Raw genomic sequence first — 16,511 nt, 5'->3', positions numbered from 1 at the left:
TTTAATTTTTTTTTTTTTTTTTTTTTTTTTTAAAATCGTTTGCTGTTTTTATATATTTTTTTTAATTCATTGAAATCTGTATTTTCATTAAAATCTATGTCTTTTTCTAACAAAGGCATTTCTATATCCTAAAAAGAAAAAACATAAACTTATATAAACTTGAATTTATACTTTAATTTTTTTAAAGAAATTAAAATTTTTTTAATTACTGGTATAATATAATCATCACTTGAATTTCTATAAGATTTATATTTAATTTTATCTAATGGAATTTCACCACTTTTAAATAAAAGAAAGAATAAATTTAAAATTTATTTTAGTTGTATCAAAAATATTGGATAATAATAAAAAAACATATATTTAAATGAACTAAATAAAATTCTTGAAAAAAAAAAAAAAATATATAGAAAAATTACCAGTTATATATGTAAACTTGTTTCTTAGGTTTTCCTATTAATGTAGATTGTTCTTCAATAAAAGATAAGGTTTCAAAACCATATTCCAGGTGACCAAATACAACCTAAAAATAAAAAAAAAAAAAAAAATAATTTTTGAAAAAAAAGAATGATTATTTTAAGTTTTATTTTCTCACATGTTTTTTATCTAGCCATGGACAACTTTTGAATGTAACAAAAAATTGAGAATTGTTTGTATGTTTAATTCTCGTTTGACACATAGATAATACTCCTTTTAATTACAAAAAATATGTATAATTATATATTTAAATGTTTATATTATTAAAAATAAAAATCTTTATTAAATAATATAAATATATTAATATATAAAGTTTTAAAATTATTTTATTTTATTTTTTAAACCTCTTTTTGAATGCTTATATATGAATTTTTCGTTTCTGAAATATTGTCCATAAATTGATTCTCCACCAAAACCATTTCCAAAGTTAAAATCTCCTCCTTGAAACATCTAAAATATATATATATATATATATATAATTTTTATATATTTATAAAAATATGTCTTTTTAATCAATTTTATAATTTTTACAAAATCCGTAACAATTCTGTGAATGGGGGTATTTTTATACCATCTTGGTTTTAAATAATATCCTAAACCCGTTTCTCCTTCAAATAATAATTTTTTTTTTATTTAAAATAATAAAAAGTAAAATTTTTATTTTTATTTTTATTTTTTTAAGATTATTTTTCAAAATTTAATACCTGTACATAAGCAACGAAAATTTTCACAAGTTATTGGTAATTTATCCATGAATAGCTATAGAGAAAAAAAAATATATTTTTAATAAGATAAATTTTATAATTAGTTATTTTAAAGAAATTTGATTTTCTTTACTTCAAATATCATTCTTCCAGCATTTCTTCCTCCTATAGCTACATCTAAATAAACGCGCGGGTTGGGTATTTTCATTTTGATTTACAAATTAAAACAAAAAAAATTTATATTTCATTTTTAAAATTTATTTCAATTAGTATCATTTATATATATGTATGTATGTATTAAATTTTCTACAAAAAATAAGTTTAACTTTATTATATAAATTTATTAGTTTTTATTTTTTCATTTTTATCTTATTTATTAAATATTTTTATTTTTTAAAATTTTATATATAAAAATTATATTTCCTGTATATTATTTATATTTTAAAATTTTTTTATTTTTTAATATTTAAATTTAATTAAATTTAAACTTTTTTTTTTAATCATTGAATTTTATGAATTTTAATTTTTTATTTTACAAGATAAATTTACAAAAATTTATTTATAGTTTATTAATTTTATCAATTAAAAAGTATTTATTACATTAATTTTTATTTTTTAAAAATATGTTAATTATCAAGTATTCAATATGTTTTTTAATCCAATTTTTTTAAAAGATACATATTTATATAAAAAAAAATATTAAATTAAATTAATTTTTTTTTTTCTTTCTTTTATATTCTATATTGAATGTGAAGTTTTAAAATTTAATTGTTGTATTATTTACAATAGAAAAATTCTCCTTTTTTCCTTTTTATTTTGAAAATTATTTTGTTTTTATAGAAATAAATGAACATAAAAAACAAATTTCATAAGTTAAAACAATTTTATCAGGTGAATATATTAATTTAATGAGTAAATCAAAATATAAAAGGAATAAAATAAGAAAAATTTCACCAAAAAAAAATATTAATAGTATAAAATTTGTTTAAATAAAACTGTTTCATTTAAAGATTCTAAAGAATAAGAAAGCATACATATATATTAAATATAATAAAAAATAAAATACACACAAATAAAGCTTTTTTAAAATAATGAGTTTATTTTAAAATATATTTTTATATAAAATATTTATATTATGGAAAAAGTTATCTACATTTAAAGAAAAATATACATATATATATATATAAAGAATAAAGTATATTTAATTAAAAAAATTGTTTATATAATACTTACATAAAATTTGTTATTTAAAAATTTGTTTAAATAAAAAATAAAAATGTTTGAATAATTTTTATGGTAGTTAGATAATATATGCATTTGGTTAAGATAAAAATAAATTAGCGAATTAAAGTAATCTAAAAATGATGTAATATTACTATTATAAAAAAATTGTTTTGTAAAAAAATTTATTATAATTAAATATAAATTTAATTTGTAATATTCTAGGGTTATTTCATTTGAATTATTATTTAGACAACTTAAAATATCTTTTACATTTGTTACTTTAAATATAAAGTGAAAAAATATATTTACAATTTTCTTGATAGTAGTGCTTTTTCTTTTAAATTCTAAATTAAAGGAAAATAAAATAATTTTTTTTATAAAATTTCTGAAATTTAATATAAATTGATTTTTATCAATATAATTTATATAATTATAACCCTTGTTTCTTATATTGAAAAATTCTAAAAAACATAAAAGGTTATTATTTATAAAATTTATGTTAATTAAATTAAGCATTTTAATATTATTATTCAAGATATTTATAAAAATTTTCATATATAGAAGAAATTCAAACAAAAATCTTATTATATTATAATGAATATTTTTTAAACTTTTTTTATTCATATTTTTTGATAATAATCTTGTCTTGTAGTATTTAAAAAAATATTTCATAAATGATATATCATATAAATATATACCAAATAGCAAAATTAATACTTTCTTAATTTTAAAAATTAGAAAATTAAAATAATTAATTATAGGATGTAAACATCTAAATGTTTTGGGTTCTGGATATATGAATGTTTCGTAATTTTTTAAATTACCATGATTATTTAATTTTTTTGTTAAAATTTTTTCATAATAATTTTCTATATAAATAAAAATTTTATTTAAAAAGCTAATTTTTTGAAAACCAATTAAGTTTTTTATATTTTGAAAAAACAGATGTAATATTTTACTAATAATTTCATGCAATTTCTTTTTAATAAAATAATTTAAAATAATTACATTACTGTATTTTAATGAACAAATAATTTTTATATTCTTCTTATTTATGTCTAATTTTTTTGATAAATTTTCTTTTTTATTTATTATGTCTACAATATTGCAAAATAATTTATTCTTTTTGTTCTCTAAAAATGAATATATACAAAAATTTTTTTTTTTTTTTTTTCCTATAATTCCAATATTTATTAAGCTATTATGAATATAATAAATACTATTAAAATCAATAAATTTTTTTTTTCTTATTAATGATGATATCTTTCCTAAATAAAGAACCACAGAAGTGTTGTGCCATCTCCATATTAGTTTTTTTTTTTTTTTTATTTCATTATTATAATTATTATAACTTTCATAACTTCCTCTACATTTTTCACATTCAGCATTTTCTTCATTTCTTTCATTTGTAAAATTTTTGTTACTTTTATCCGAAAAAACTAAAGAGTCATTACATTGATCTATATTAATTTTAAATAAGGTTTTTATCTTTGAGAAGTTAAATTCATTATTATATAAGTTATAATTTTCGTTAAAAAAATAATAAAAACTACATAAACTGTTATCAAAAGTTTTACGATAACTACATCTATTTCTGTTAATATATAATTCAATAAAAATGTCATCACTATTCATTATTTTTTTTTTTTTTTTTTTTAAATTAATTATTTTTTTATAATATTTATAAAGATAAAATAAATCTTCCATAGAAACATTTCTTGGTAGGTATAAAATTAAATTTTTTGTTAATTTTAATGACTCTCTTAAACATGAATAAATAGACAATTTATTTTCTTTAGAATTTAATTCAAATTTTTTTTTTTTTTTATAAGACGGCCCCCCCCATGGAATACTTAAAAAAATTACGTCTATTATATTTTTTCTAAAATGATTCACTATATTAAAAAAATCACATAAAATATAATCAACATTTTTATTATAAAAGTTACAGTTATGTTGGCATTCTTTTATTCTAATCATATCAATATCTGATGCAATGGTGAACACGTCTACCATACTACTGCTATTTCCTCCAGCTCCAGCAAAAGGATCTAAATGAATCAGTATTTTCTTTTTTATCTTATTAGTTCTATTATATTCATTATTATAATTGTTATTTTTACCCGTTTTTATTTTTTTTTTATTATGGCTTTTAACTATATCTTTTTTGTATACATTTTTATATTCACTTGTATTCACTTCATTTTCAAAAGTTTTTTGTTTTTTTTTTAATTTCATCCCACAATTAAGTATATTATTTCTAATATTTTGTGAGATATATTCAGGAGTCATAGAGTAAATCATTTCATTATCTAATATAAAACATCTTTCTTTTTTAATTGATTTATAATTTTTATTTCTTACAATATTTCTATTTGTACTGTTATAATTTATGGGGTAATAATTTATGGTATTATGATTAAATAAGTCAAATTTTTTAATATTTTGATATATTATTGGAATTTTATATTTATATGTATGTTTTAATAGTTCACAACTTTTAATAAAATTTAATTCTCTTACTAAATTGTCATTTTTTCTATAAATTTTTACTGATTCAGATTTATCATATATATTTATTTTTTCTGCATAATATAAAAAATTAGAACAAGTATTTTTATTTATTAAGTCATTTTCTTCTAAATCAAAAGATGTATAGTAACAAGGATGTACTAAAAAGCTTATATTTAAAATACTATTATTTTTTCTTACATCATTATAATTATTATATTTAATTTTAATCATTTTTTTTTTTTTTGAAGTTACTTTTTCTTTTTTTTTAAAAAAAGAATAAAAAAGTTATTAAAATTTTGTAAAAACTTTGTATTTTTTTTTTTTTTTTTTCAAAAGAATATATGTCAAATATCATCTTTTCATCTCTAATAAAATACCTATATATATATATATGTGTAAAATAAGTTAAGATATATTAGAACATTGTTGTGTAGTTTTAAATGTTTATAGTTTGTATTATTTAAAAAAAAAAAAAAAAAAAAAAAAAAAACAAAAAACTCAAACTTTTCTTTACAACCATAACTAATTTTTCATAATATTTGATTTTTGAAAAGAATCTTTAACAAATACTTATTTACTAAAATAAATTTTATAATATCATGTTACTAAAAACATTTTAATATTGTATAAAAAAAATATATATATATATATATTTTTTATAAAATAAAATTAAATAATTATTAATTATAAATTAATTAAATGAAAAAAAAAAATAATAGATAAAATTCACATTGTAAGAATCATTTTAAATACAATGAAACATTAAGGAAGTTTTTTCGTATTAATAATAAAGGATTTTTTTAAAAACATAGTCTATTTTTTTTTTTTTAAATTATTATATAATTCATAATAAACAATATATTCATATGTTGTTACTTTTCTCTATTTGTAAAAAATTAATTATATATATGTAGATAAACTTTTTTTTTTTTTTTTTTGTAAGCTTCTCTAATTACGAAAAATTATTTTAACATAAATTATCTTTAGAGATAACTTTTCTTTTAGTATATATTTTTAACAGAAAATATTTTTTTTTTTTTTTTTTCTATTAATTTTGAAATAAATAAAAACAAACATAAATTTTTAAAACATTAAACATTTGGATATATATATATATATAATATATTGCACTTTTAAATGTTGTATTTAAATATTTATTTTTTCTAAATACGTTTAAAAAAAATACAGTCAAATCCTTTTAAAATTTTTTTTTTTAATTAAAATAAGTAGAAAATTATATATTTTTACTGTAACAATAAATATATACAAAATTACACATTTATATTAGAATATCGTTCATTTCTTAAATAATAATCAACAATAACAAAATTTATAAGATTTGAAGAATATATAATTTTATATTATTAAATTTTTAAACTTTATAAGATATGGAGAATATATAATTTTATATTATAAAATTTCTTTTTTATATTTTTTATTTTATTTCCATCATTTATTTCATTAACTGATAAATCAAGTCATCTAAGTTTGTTAAATTTTATATGACATGGTTATAGATAAAAAAATATCTAACAATATTTATTTAAAAATAGGAAATGTGTTATAAATGTCTTTTTTCATAATTTAAAAAAAAAAAAAAAAATTTTTATCATACATAATTTTTAAAATTTATATTTTTAGAAGAAATCTGATTTTTTAATTAATTCATATTGTTCTTATTCTAGAATATTTTTTTTTTTTTTTTGTACATATTAAACTTTCTTATTTCATTATTGTAATTTTCTTATATTTTATGCTCTTAAATGATTTTTTTTATTTTTTTCTTTATATAAATGAGAAAGCTTAATGAGGTATTTAATCAGCTTCATTTACAAATAGTCACACACATATTTTATAGAAGTTTTTTTTTTTTTTTTTAAGCACATAAATTTATTTTAATATTTCACGTTACTTTTTTTGAATAATATAAATAACATATATTGATCCGAATGTTGAAATACAAAATAATATAAAATATACAAATATCTTTTTTTACTATTTTTTACAAAACTATTATGTGTAATTTTTATTAAAAATCAAATTTAACTTTTATTATAGTTTGATATCATCTAAAAAAAAAAAAAAAATAACTATATCATATCAATGAATAAATATTAAATTTTCATAATTAACATAAGGTAAAATATTTTTAGGTGAGAAAAAAAAAATTTAGTTGCAAAAATACATCAAAATTAGTATTGAAATATAAAGAAAAATCATATATCAATTATAACTTATTTTATAAGATTAAATTTTTATTAACAATATAATTTTAAAATTATCATTATATTATTTTTTTTTTTTTTTTTTTGAAGTGATAAATATTACAAGATGGAATATAATTGCGTTATATATATATATATTAGTGATTTTCTTTTTATTTATTATATACACCTATGTATATCTATATAAAGAAGTTATTTCATTTATTTTAGATAATAATAAAAAAACAATCATGATTTATAAAATAAGAAAATGTTTCTTACTATATGAATGCATATGTTTTCAAAAAAAAAAAAAAAAAAAAAAAAAAAAAGGAAAAGATAAAAACAAAAACAAACTTTTTCAAACAATGAATTTTACATAGATATAATTTTATGAAATAAAATGTAACAAGAACTTTCTTGAATTAAAAATTATCTAAAAGTAAAATCTATATGTGATTTTAAAAAAAAAAAACAATTTATTTTGTCTTTTTACATTTCTTTCCTTTTTGCATATTAGTTTTAGGAACTTTTAATCCTGTTATATATGGTGTTGAATTTGTTATAATACAATTACCCAATTCATCCATTGATATATTTTTAATTAAAGTTTTTTCTTTTTCATCATTGGAATTTTTTAAAAAATAAGAAATACATGTTTCTGCAACTTTCCCTTTTTTTGTATTACCTGTAACTAATTTTATTTTATATTTATGATTCTATAAAATATGATAAAAAAAAAAAAAAAAAAAAAAAAATAAATAAATAAAATAAATAAATAAATAAATAAATAAATAAAATAAATATATAAATAACTAAGTAATGCAAATTTTCTTGTATAATCTTATAAAAGTTTTTGATTTATTCTAAAAATTTTAACTTGAAGAGCTGAATAAGGTGCACACATTGGGATTGCAAAAGATAAATTATCTCCTTCTTTCGGTGAACTAGTCAATTTTTCCAATTCACTTAATTTTACCTATTAAACATACACAGAAATATTTTATATGTTTATTTATTTAAAAATTTTTAATCCATATTATTTTTTTCAATGATTTTAAAATGAAAAAAAAAAAAAAAAAAAAAAAAAAAGAAATTATGTAAAATAAAATATAAATATTATTACTTTCATATCGTTCTCATCTATTTTTTCAAGGTTTGCCATAACATCTTTTACATTTTTATATTTATTTTTCATTTCTGTTATTATATTTCCATGTTTTTCTGTTTTTACTTTTTCAATTTCATGTTTCATCTAAAAAATATTTTGAAAAAAATATATGTGTATTTTACTGAAAATTAAAAAAAAAAAAAAATGATACAAAAAAATTTTTTTATATAATATATATTTTTTTAAAACCATCTTGGATCCAATTATTTTCATATGTAACTGCCTTGATTCTTCATCATCAACTTGCTCTTTATACTTTTTTTTCATTCTTTTCTTTTTCGATTTTGCTCCTCTTAGTAAATGAACACAACTCTAAAAATAAATAGTAATTAATAATTTAATCATTTTAATTTTATTATATATTTTTAGTATATTTTATATATTAATTCATTTATTTTATTTTTTTTATCTCATTAAAAAACAATTAATTTTACTTTTTTTCTATCATTCTTATTCTGTTTTTCTACTTCTGTGTGACCATTCTATAAGAAAAAAAAAAAAAAAAAAAAAAATTATTTTTTCTATTTTTTATAAATATTAAGATATTTAACAATAAAAAATTAATTTTAGTATTTTTATAAATATAAATCTAGAAACTTGGCCTTTTTCATATTAGCAAATACTATTATTATTTTTAATAATTTAAGAAAAACATAATAATATAATATATCAAATAAAATAATCTTCATACATATTCTCATAAAATATAGAATTTTTAATATATCTTATTTAATTGTAATTTTATAAGATTACCATATTTTTATTTAAATCTTCATTTAACTCATTATTAGAAGAACTTTTTTGTTTTAATTTTGTATTTTTCTTTTTTTTATTTTCGATGTATTCCGTTGTATTCTTTTGATGTTTCTCTTCTGTGTTTGTTTTATCTTTATCCTGTTCATTTTTATCTTTTTTACCTTTATTTTTCTTTTTCCTATTTTCATTTGATTTATATTCACTATATTCAGCTTTATTTTCACCACCACATCCACCTTCATCTTCATCTTCACCATCATCTTCTTCTTCATTTTTATCTTCATCATCTTCTTCTTCTTCATTTTCATCTTCATCATCTTCTTCTTCTTCCTCTTCTTCTTTATCTTCATCTTCATCTTCATCATCTTCTTCTTCTTCTTCCTCTTCTTCTTCATTTTCATCTTCATCATCTACTTCTTCTTCTTCTTCCTCTTCCTCTTCTTCTTTATCTTCATCTTCATCATTATCTTCTACATTTTCATCTTCATCATTATCTTCTTCATTTTCATCTTCATCATCTTCATCATCTTCTTCATCTTCATCTTCATCATCTTCTTCATTTTCATTTTCATCATCTTCTTCATCTTCTTCATTTTCATTTTCATCTTCCTCTTCTTCTTCTTTATCTTCATCTTCATCATTATCTTCTTCATTTTCATCTTCATCATTATCTTCTTCATTTTCATTTTCATTTTCATCATTATCTTCTTCATTTTCATTTTCATCTTCATCATCATCTTCTTCTTCTTCTTCTTCTTCCTCTTCCTCTTTCTCTTTCTCTTCCTCTTCCTCTTCCTCTTCCTCTTCTTCTTCTTTTTCTTCTTCTTCTTCTTCTTTATATTCATCATCATCATTTTTTTCTTCTTCTTCTTCATCTTCATTATCCCCATCTTTATTTTCATATTTTTTTTCATCATCCTCGTTATCTACATTTTGATAATCTTTCTTTTCTATTTTTCCTCTTCCTTTTTCTTGTATTTTTTCTTTAATGTTTGTATTTATTTCATTTTTACAAGTATCCATATTAAAATTTTTTTGGATACATATTTCTTCCTCATCTTCTATATCTTCAAGAAGTTTATTAACATCTATTTTTACTAAACCTGTGGGTTTACGAGATCTAGTTGGTCTTGGTATATTTATAGACTCCTGACTTTCAACATACGGAATATTTTCTTCTTCAGAGGTAAAGGAAACACTTTTTTTTTTTTTTTCATTACTAATATTTTCGTTAAACGTTACTTTTATTTGCTCTTTTTCATTTTTTTCTTCATCTTCTATATTTTTAAGTAGTTTACTAACATCCATTTTTACAAAACCTGTTGGTTTACGTGATCTAGCAGGTCTTGGAATATTTAAAGATTCTTGTTTTTCAACACAACTGCTTTCATCTTCTGAGATAAATGTTACACTTACTTTTTTTTTATCATTATTTTCACTGCTATTAAATGATTCTTGTTTATTTAAATCTCCTTCATTTTCATACTTTTCTTCATCTTCTATATTTTTAAGTAGTTTACTAACATCCATTTTTACATATCCTGTTGGTTTACGTGATCTGACAGGTCTTGGAAGATTTAAAGATTCTTGTTTTTCAACACAACTGTTTTCATCGTCTGAGATAAATGATACACTTTTTTTTTTTCCTTTTTCCTCCGTATTATTGGTGAAATTTATTTTCACTTTTTGATTTTCATCATACTTTTCTTCATCTTCTATGTTTTTAAGTAATTTACTAACGTCCATTTTTACATATCCTGTTGGTTTACGTGATCTAACAGGTCTTGGTAAATTTAGAGATTCTTGTTTTTCAACATAAATATTATCTTTTTCAGAAGTGAATGATACATCTTTTTTCTTTTCTTTATCAATTGAATTATTATTAAAAGTTTGTTTAATATGTTCTTTTTCATAATTTTCTTCATCTTCTATATTTTTAAGTAATTTACTAACGTCCATTTTTACAAAACCTGTTGGTTTACGTGATCTAACAGGTCTTGGTAAATTTAGAGATTCTTGTTTTTCAATATAAATGTCTTCTTCTTCTGTAGTTAATGAAATTTTTTTTTTATTCTTTTCAATACTTTCGTTGTTATCAAAGTCTACTTTTATTTTCACTTTTTGATTTTCATCATTCTTTTCTTCATCTCCTATTTCTTCAAGTAATTTACTAACGTCCATTTTTACAAAACCTGTTGGTTTACGTGATCTAACAGGCCTTGATAAATTTAGAGATTCTCTTTTCTCAAAATCATATGTATCAAGTTTATCTGAATTAAATGAGACATTTTTTTTTTCTTCTTCTTCACCAATTATTTTATTATTCATATTTATTTTAACACGTCTCTTCTCATTATTTTTATAGTCCACTTCTTCATCTACTACATCTTTAAAAAGTCTATTAGCATCCAATTCTTCATATCCCGTAGACTTACTTGATCTGGAGGATCTTGGTAAATTTAATGGATTTTCTTCTTCAACGTTATAAGTACTATCTTGTTCATATATGAATGAATCATTATTTTCTTTTTCTTCAGTATTTTTTTTATTAAATCTATTAGATGAGTATAATTTTTCATTATTATTTTCTTTTTCCTTCTTACTAGAAGAACATTCATGTAAATCATCATCATTAAAAGTAACAGGAGTTCCATATACTTCGCATTGCATGAAGCTATGTTTTCTATTATTTTCATATACATAATCAAAATTAATATCAGTTTTTCTCCCAAGATTTTCAATTAATGTTTTCTTCATATAATAACGTAATAATGTGTTATTTATTTGAATAACATTATTTGATTTTGCGTTATTCTGAATATTTTTAAAAACATTATGGTTTTTAAAAATATTCAGTATATCTGGTGTATTTTTCGAAGAAATTTTAACACTAAAGCATTTATTTATATTTGAAGCTATTATGTGGACAAAAAAGAATGTTAATGCATTTTTAAAATCCTTAAAAATAATACAAAATTTTCTTATATCTTTAATTAATTTCACACTCTTTATGGGTGTAAGATTTTTCTCTTTTTTATATGTTAATAAAAAAAAACAAAAGTAAAATTTACATATTACGTAAATAAGTCTTTTATAATATTTTTTAAAACCCTTGCAATTATTACATATATTTTGGTGGTAATTTTTATGATATAAAAGAAACTTATGAAATACTTGAATATTTTTTTTATTAGAAAATAAATTTAAATTAAAAAATTTACATAATATTTTAATAGTATTATATTCATAATAATAAAAAATTCCTAATTTTTGTAATATTAAAAATATTTTATCATATATATGTATAAAATTAGAATTTAATATATTCATTATATAACTTCTTCCTAAAATAAAATTAAAAAATTTTCTATAAGTATATTTATTTTTTTTATTATTTGAATAATATTCATCAAATAAACTTGATTCAATGCACTTATGTATAAATTTAGGATTTTCACAAATCCTTGAGATATTTAAAAGTATTTCTGATTCATAACTATATCCATATTTATTATTTTTTTTAAAATTTTGATTTTTTTTCTTGTTATCCATAAAAAGTTTGTAACTACTACAACTTGTATAAAAATTATTTTTACTTAAACTATTATTTTTTTTTTTTAAACTTATTACTAAATTTTTATTTTTTAAATTGTTATTATTTGAATAAATATTATTACTTAAACTAGGAAAACGATAATTAAAATTATATGAATTGGGAAAGTTTTTAATATTCTTATTGGGTGCATAATTAGTATTATCCTTTTGCATTTTTAGAGTATTACTATTATTATTATTATTATTAGTAGTAGTAGTAGTAGTAGTAGTAGTAGTAGTACTATTATAATGGATGTTATGATTTTTAATATTATTGTAATCATTATTATTATCACTAAAATCTCTATTTATAAAATTAATATTACATTTGTTCATAAAATGTAGAGGCATATACTCATTATTATTGTAGTAATTTTTATTACTATTGTCAAATGAACATTTATTAAAATTATTACTACTTTCAGTATCATTTTTTTCAGAATTAACAAAGTCTTTTTTTTTATCCGAAAAACTGTATTTCTTTCCATTTTTTTTCAAAAAATTAACGTATTCATGTGACATTTCTTTTGCACTATTTTCAAAAACATTCTTTTTGTCAATTAAATTTAAGCAATTTGCGGAAGGAATATAATTACTAGATATTTTTTCATTCAATACAACACCTTTAGATTGATCTTTATATGAACTACTTTTATTTGTATTTATTTCATCTTTTTCTATTACTTTTTCTGTAATGTCTAAGTTGTTTTCTTCAATATTTTCATCTAATATTTTGTCAATGTGAAAAAGAATACACAACCCCATTTCTAATTTTGCATGTGGTAAATAATTTTTTTTACCTCTTATTACAAAAGATCCTGTTTTTATATATTCCCCTGTTGGTGCAGATTTACTAACTTGATGATAATAAACCCACCAAGCAGATGTTATAATTTTATTATTCCATGCAGAACTTCTACATATTGCTAGTTGACCTGCTTCTGCTAGGGTTTTTTCTGGTATAGGTTTATCCTTATATGGATTTTTAATTATACATGATGCTGCACCGTGAATATCTGCATGAACATAAATATCATTTTTCTGAAAATATCTTCTAAATAAAATTTCATTTTGTAAAGCATCTCTTCCAGCTATTACTAAATAATTTTCTGAAGATGTAAACCAGTGAAATTTTTCAAACCAATATACTTTTCTTAATTTCTGTATTTGACATACTGTTTTTTGTTTTACTTTTTGTTTATTTTCTTTGTCTTTTTTTTTTTTTTCAACCTTTTTAACAGCAAAATCAGTTGCTGTTCTTGTTTTCCTAATTTTTTCTTCTGTTTTTTTTCTAGATTTTTGATAATCTTCAATATTTCCATAAACTGAATTATTTAAGTTAATTGTAACTGAAACCATTTTTTTATTCATATCTAACTTTTTTAAATTATCCATCTTTTGATTATTTAAATCACAATTATCTTCATTATCTCTATTGCTATCACTTTCAAAATCAGTTAGCAATAATTCCATTTCACAATTATTAAAATTTACTGAATTAATACGTGATGCTATAGGATGACATTGTTTTTTATATATTTTTATGTGATCCCATATTTTTTCCCAATTTGCACTTGTAGAAATTGCAGCTCTCATTAATAATATAGATTCTTCAACAAATCTATCATTCATTTGAATTAATGTAATTTTTTTTTTTAATATACTTACTTCTTTTTCTAATTGGTTAATTCTTCTTTCATGATCTAATTTAATTTTATCCATTTTAGAAATCATATTTTTATTTTTATTTATTTCTTGTTGCTTATCATACTTAGATAACTCCATTCTACTAAAATAAGTATCAACACATGTATTAAAATCATCAAATTCTATAATATCCATTTTGTTTTCATTTATCTTACTTTTATGATTACTAAGAATAATTGGTGAAAATTCACAAATTTCAAATTCTTTCTTTTCTTCTAAAAATTCACTTTTTTTTTTTATTTTTTCATCATTGCTTTCGGAAATGTTTATTCCTTTCATTTTATCTGAGTCCCTATTATCATTACTTATAGTTGAAATTTTCTTTTCATTGATACTGTTTGAAATATTCTCTTTATGATTTTCTGTTGAATTTCCTCCCTGCTCATTATTCTTTTTTTTTTCATTTTTTAAAATAAATCCATATCCCTTAATTATATTTTCTTCATTACTTAAAATATTTAACAAATTTAAACATTCATTAATAACTTTATACATTATTTCTGTTATATCTATTAATTGATAATTATCTAATAAATCAAATGGATTAATATCATTAACCATTAATGCATGAATTATTAAATCATTGTGAGCAAATACAACTAATTTACTTGCTAAATCTGCCAACGTTTTTATTTTTTTTATCTTTTTACTTTTATCGTTACTATTATTAACAATATCATTTTTTATATTAGAATTATTTTTAACATCATTTAAAGATTTTTTTTCTGGATATTTAGAAGTTTTAAAATTTTTTGATATATTGTTCTTTTTCATTTTAGATTTTTCATTAGACTTGTATTTAAACTTATCTAAGGAATTATTTTTACTGCATATAACTTCTTGTGAATTATTTTTTTTTATATCTTTTTTCTTTTTATTAGTTTCATCATTAATATTTATATATTTTTCATTTTTATTATTTATGCAGTTTCCATTAATAGAATTATCATTAACATTAGGGATTTTATCATTTTGAAAATTGCTTTTAAGTTTAATATTCATATTTTTCAAATTATTATTTTGAGACTTTATAGATGTACTATCATCTTTTTCTTTTATTATATCTGCTGAATGTGAATTGTCATCCTCTATTTTTGATATGTTATTATATAATAATATTTCACTGATACATTTCTTTATATTTTCTTTATTTGTTGATATCAAATTTTTATAAAGTAATATGGAAGAATGCTCTTCTATATTATATATTTCATTAATACTATAACTTTTACCAAAGGTATCAATATTCTTTAAAATATTTATTATTTTATAATCATGATCTGTTAGTACAATATTTCCAGAAATATATAATTCTACAATTAAATGATACGCTTTATCATCAAATCCAAATTTAATGTCAATAACTCTATCTCCCCCTAATTGGGTTATGTTAGTAATTTTACGAGATCTCAAATGTTTCCTTAACTTCATAGTAAAAGAAGATGGCATCACATCTTTCTCTCTTTTCCATTCAGTAATATGTAATCTTTTTTCTGCTTCTACTAACAAAAAATATTTTTGTTCTTTTTTTGAACATTTTAAAACATAAATTTTATTAGAAATATTATAAATATTTGTAACAATACATCCAATAATATTTTTTTTACATAAAGTTATTATTGCTCGTATATCTAATGCCGTCAATCTTTGTTTTGCCATTGTTATATTTTTTTTTTTCAAGGTTTCAAAAATTTATATAAATTATATATCAAATAATTTTTAAAGAAATTTCATAAAATATGTAAGAAAAGTTTTGTTTCACTTCCATACAAGTAAAAAAGTCATTTTCATAAAATTATAGTTTTAAGATTTTATGAGTTTCCAAAAAAAAAAATGTATAATTCTCGCAAAATGTATTTTATTTAAAAATATTTAATTTTTTTTTTTTTTTTTTTTTTTTCATCTATTTTAAGATAAATATTTTTAAAATACACTTAATATATTTTTTAATTCTTTTATATAATTAATTAATTTATTTTTTTTTTTTTTTTTGAAGTCCTATAATTTTGATTTTTATACTTTTATTCTTAAATCACAAAAAAATTATTAAAAATTTTTTTTTTTTTTGTGGTTTATTATTACACTAATAAGTTATATATAGTTAAATGCATACTCACACACTAATATAATTTAACACAAAAAAAAAAAAAAAAAAAAAAAAAT

At 18.3% G+C, this 16,511-nt stretch overlaps 3 protein-coding genes across 3 annotated transcripts; all 3 read right to left on the bottom strand.

The window, feature by feature from the left end:
* Positions 1-29: 29 nt before the first annotated feature.
* On the bottom strand, positions 30-1,386 carry PGAL8A_00319300 (peptidyl-prolyl cis-trans isomerase, putative; the record flags this gene model as incomplete). Its single annotated transcript, XM_028672214.1, has 8 exons — positions 30-128; positions 210-279; positions 417-520; positions 593-687; positions 819-924; positions 1,006-1,082; positions 1,179-1,233; positions 1,312-1,386. The coding sequence occupies 8 exons, from the start codon at positions 1,384-1,386 to the stop codon at positions 30-32; spliced, it is 681 nt and encodes a 226-aa protein (XP_028528788.1).
* A 1,010-nt stretch (positions 1,387-2,396) lies between these two features.
* PGAL8A_00319200 (conserved Plasmodium protein, unknown function) lies at positions 2,397-5,147 on the bottom strand (the record flags this gene model as incomplete). Its single annotated transcript, XM_028672213.1, has 1 exon — positions 2,397-5,147. The coding sequence occupies one exon, from the start codon at positions 5,145-5,147 to the stop codon at positions 2,397-2,399; it is 2,751 nt and encodes a 916-aa protein (XP_028528787.1).
* A 2,452-nt stretch (positions 5,148-7,599) lies between these two features.
* On the bottom strand, positions 7,600-16,007 carry PGAL8A_00319100 (conserved Plasmodium protein, unknown function; the record flags this gene model as incomplete). The annotated part of the gene is made up of 6 exons (XM_028672212.1): positions 7,600-7,839; positions 8,001-8,099; positions 8,247-8,375; positions 8,481-8,603; positions 8,726-8,773; positions 9,045-16,007. The coding sequence occupies 6 exons, from the start codon at positions 16,005-16,007 to the stop codon at positions 7,600-7,602; spliced, it is 7,602 nt and encodes a 2,533-aa protein (XP_028528786.1).
* Positions 16,008-16,511: the final 504 nt, after the last annotated feature.

Source organism: Plasmodium gallinaceum (assembly GCF_900005855.1).
Source record: "Plasmodium gallinaceum strain 8A genome assembly, contig: PGAL8A_v1_87, whole genome shotgun sequence".
NCBI lineage: Eukaryota > Apicomplexa > Aconoidasida > Haemosporida > Plasmodiidae > Plasmodium > Plasmodium gallinaceum.
The sequence above is the reverse complement of the archived record's forward strand: the minus strand, read 5'-3'. Positions and strand labels throughout refer to the sequence as shown.